Genomic DNA, 4,279 nt, shown 5'->3' on the forward strand with positions numbered 1-4,279 from the left:
GATCTATTTCGTCATGAATTGATTGATTTATTGATTATTGGTTGCTTAATGTCCAGTGGCAAATATTTCCTGCATGTTCAGGACGATGTCATGAATTGAAAAACTGTGATTATGTCTGAAGATAATGTGCCACCTATATATATATATATATATATATATATATATATAAACATATTCTGATAAATCTTTTAGTTTTTACTTTGAACTAATAAAAAAAAACACACAAAACCTATAATCTCTGATCTATTTGACGTTGCTTTTTAATGCCTATCTGCTAGACTATATCTTTGGGGACAAACTATCTATATGTTTCAAATTTATTATAGCTTTAGTTTTACTGTGAAATTAAAAAATGTTTTCAAAACATGTAAAGCTTCCACTGCAATTTCATTATTACCTGCTTTTGGTCAATTCATTTTGTCATCTTACCTAAGAAGAACATGTATAGTAAAACACCGCTTTATATCAGTATACATACTTACACCAGCAGCTACCATCTTTTCATTCTGGAGTGAAGGGCCTTTTGAAATCACATATTTTACAATGATACTGGTGAGTAGATTTACAAAATTCGTTAATGAGCTCCGTTTTACAAACACCTGTGATACAAGTAGTCAGCCAAAATAAACTATCAATAGACCAATTAAAAGATTACTCGAGTTGTAAATATGTGCTAAATTGGATAGTCTATGGAAAGGTATATACTATGAAATTAAGAGCTTGGGGCAAGCCCCTCGCTCTAAATTTCATAGTATATACCTTTCCATAGACTAACCTAGACGTATTATGATACATTAGGGTCTGACCGGGATTTATAAAATACAGAATAATGGGTCAATACTACAGAAAATTAAGCCAAAAAATAAAAGAATAGAGAAAAATAAAGATTATTGAGAATAATAAAACAATAAAGAAAAGAAGAGACAAATGACCTAAAAAATGAAGTATGCAGAAATGATGTACCCCCGTCAGGACCCTTTTTAATTCTTACTGACATAAATCGAATACCCACCACCGTGTGGGTACAAAAATAAAAGTAAACAATTGAATGGAAGGCAAATTTAACATTAAAATCAACTAGTGCATGCATGTAAACTCATTGCAAACATATTAAAATTGCACTAACATTTGCTTCTATACATAAAATTTCCAAATAGTGCCTACAGTCATGGATATATAGATACGTCTCCTGACATGTGGTATTTATTTTGAATGACTTAACGACCATCTAACCACATATCTCAAGGTACTAAATTATAATTATTGACATCTTCAACATGTATGTATGAAGATCCCTCCGTAAACGGAGCACCCCTCGATAAGAATACATACACGATGTATATGAAAGCTAAACATGCATTCGAATATACAAAGATTATCAGACACAAAATAATATCACAGATTCAAAATAATGATAATACTAACATATAAGAGACAGTATAAGTTCTGTTGTCACTGCTTAGTGTTTGTAATAACCGGAATTGCTAACATGGTTACGCCGTGATGTTCCCAGTATGCTACTTTCATGATTTCCGGAACACTGACCTTTTTCTATCAGTCTTACACTGGTCTTACCATGAGTCACCCAATCTCTGACGTTGTTAAACATGTCTTGGACACTTTTTTTTTACATTCATAGTTTTATCAATCAAATGCCCAAGGATAAATCCAGACACAAACGCCAGAGAGGCTCGGACGATATTTCATTCGGAATTTCTTAGCACGTGTATTACGCTTCTGTTGTTGTAGGGGGTGGGGTTATTTCGTCTAATTCCGGTGGTTCTTCTGTTGGAAGCGTTGTGCTGACAGCCGTTGTCGTAGTAGGGACAGTTGATGTCTTTGTATCAGTCTTAATAATAAATTGAACTGTTCCGTTTGGCATTTTTTCTTGTGAAACTACAATGTTGCTGTTAGCTTCTATAACGATAGGACGTCCACCTGTTGCTTGGGACATAAGAGTTACACTCATCTTGGTTCCATTAAAAGTACCATTCTCTCCAACTGTTTGATTGGTTATCGTTATATCCTTTAGTACAATAAAATTAGGATCATTCTTATTACTTCCGGTTAAACTTTTGGGATTTTCGTTGATAATTTTAACTTCCGCTGTATTGTTTTTAGCGATGACTTTAATTTTCTTTGTCCCTTCGATGTTAGCTGTATTTTGTTTTTGTGTCGACTGATGTTGGTTGGTTACTTCCCCTTGTACGACATTTCCTGCTGTATTTTTCATAGCGCTTAAACTTAATGCTGGAATAGCCTTAAGTCTTTCAATCATTGTAAGTCGTTTTCTATCAGCGATCGGTTTGAGTACTGTAGGTATAGTATTCCGTTTTGGAACCATTGTTATGATGGGCCTTTTTCTGATTTTTTTAACTTCAGTACGGTGGACTCGATTAACATTCGGATTTATCAAGCTTGGTAGTGGGACCTTTACGGTCTTTTTCCTCACTACCTTGACATTAATGGTGTTTTTGACAGCCTGAGGCAATGCAGTAGATTGTTTCGTATTTTTATTCACTAATTGTGCAGTATTAAGATTTCCAAGACTTTGTGCATTTAAACTCAACTGTTCTGGGCTCATATTACTTATCAGCTTGATAAGATGTGCTCGAATATTTGCACTGTTTAAATTGTTTAAACTAGATACACCTCGTATTTTTGGTACACCTCCGATTCCTGGTACACCTCCGATTCTCGGTACACCACCTATATTTCGGGAAGATACTGGAGGTGCAACAACGTTATTGAATGGACTATACTGAGTAGGATTTCCGCTTTTGGTTGTTAATGGAACAGAGTTTAGAAAGTTATTTTTTGGTTGGTTATTTGATGGCTGATTACGATTATTATTGATAATGGTCTGAAATGTTTTAGACATGACTTTCCTTGGTCTCCTATTTATCATTGATGATGATGAAACAACACGTCCCCTTTCTGCTTGCATTGGATAATATCCTTTTCTTGTATTCTACAAAATATTTATTTGTTTAATTTAATAAAGTATAGAATATATTACAAATATTTGAAGTATATATATTTGATTATAAATTTCAATTATCTTTATATAATACATCAAGTTATCTATAAAGACAGGAGTTGTAACTCTTTGCAAACATTTCTTTTCTCTTTGGTACAGCACACATAAGGGAGTTAACTCTTTAAAATCAACTTAACGTTTCAATCCCATATTTTAAGTAAAGAGAAATCAAGTTTCTCAATATTCAAAAATTAGTGCTTGTCAAACTGTTATATATCCAATGAAATTTCTTATTCCTGTAAATTGTGTGATTCAAATTGCTTGAAATCTATATATTTTTGTCAGCAGGTCAAAGTGTATTTTTTAAAATTTTTTTATGAAAATTAAACGAATCAAATCGATTTTATTCAACGTGTTGGATACCCCTTTAATTTTGTTAAACTAAACCAATAATTTAAATATTGGACTCTATAGTCGAATAAAAATGACGATAACCCCATGTGTTCATGATAGTTGTATACATGTTTAAAAATGCATGGGCTCATGGAGGGCACGGTTTTCAAATACTTTTTTTGTACAGTGAAAATGAAAGTAAAATTGTAATTTTGCCTTTATAGATGAACATCCCATTTCTAAGGTCTATGCTTCCGTGCACGTGAATGCCACAAATCAAATGTTTAATGGAACAGACCTTAGCATGAATTTCAAAATTACAGGAAACATAGTTTCTAGGTAAACACTATAAATGTCATTGGTATGCGATAAAACCGAACGGGGAAGGATTGCGGTTATATGGTCATCAATGTGAAGCTATCAATCTTGCACGGAAGTGTGTTTCCGATTCAATACACTATAAAACACACATCGAATACACCGCTAAAATATGTCAATGTCGTTGACAAGATACGTGACACCTGTAGGGTAGTTTATGACCGACCAGTGTGAGATCATCAATGTTTAGTGACACTATTTTGTCAGGAGAACGACAAAATCGTATCATTCAATCATACTTTTTATTGCCATAATTATGACACTTGCTCTAACCACGGTTGAAGTGGATTGCTGTATGCATAATAAATCATGTACGTAGTATCAGCGGATTGAAGATTAGTCCTGATATGATTGAATGAGTGCTCTTTAAAGAGAAATCCACCGGAGAAAGAATACAAAATGAATGACAAGATAGGAAAAAGAAAATGACAACCTAATTTAAAATTGTAATTTACTTAAATATTTTGTCAGGTTTAGATAATTATGATGGCATTAAATTTTGTTGTGATTCCACATGATTATCACTTG

General features: G+C 33.1%; 1 protein-coding gene across 1 annotated transcript; it reads right to left on the reverse strand.

Annotated features, from left to right (window-relative positions):
- Positions 1-787: 787 nt before the first annotated feature.
- On the reverse strand, positions 788-2,956 carry LOC127722419 (uncharacterized). Its single transcript, XM_052229290.1, has one exon. It carries the CDS (start codon positions 2,945-2,947, stop codon positions 1,730-1,732), a length of 1,218 nt encoding a protein of 405 aa, XP_052085250.1. The 5' UTR covers positions 2,948-2,956; the 3' UTR covers positions 788-1,729.
- Between the last annotated feature and the right edge of the window lie 1,323 nt (positions 2,957-4,279).

Source organism: Mytilus californianus, unplaced genomic scaffold, assembly GCF_021869535.1.
Source record: "Mytilus californianus isolate M0D057914Y unplaced genomic scaffold, xbMytCali1.0.p SCAF_12, whole genome shotgun sequence".
Classification (NCBI taxonomy): Eukaryota; Metazoa; Mollusca; class Bivalvia; order Mytilida; family Mytilidae; genus Mytilus; species Mytilus californianus.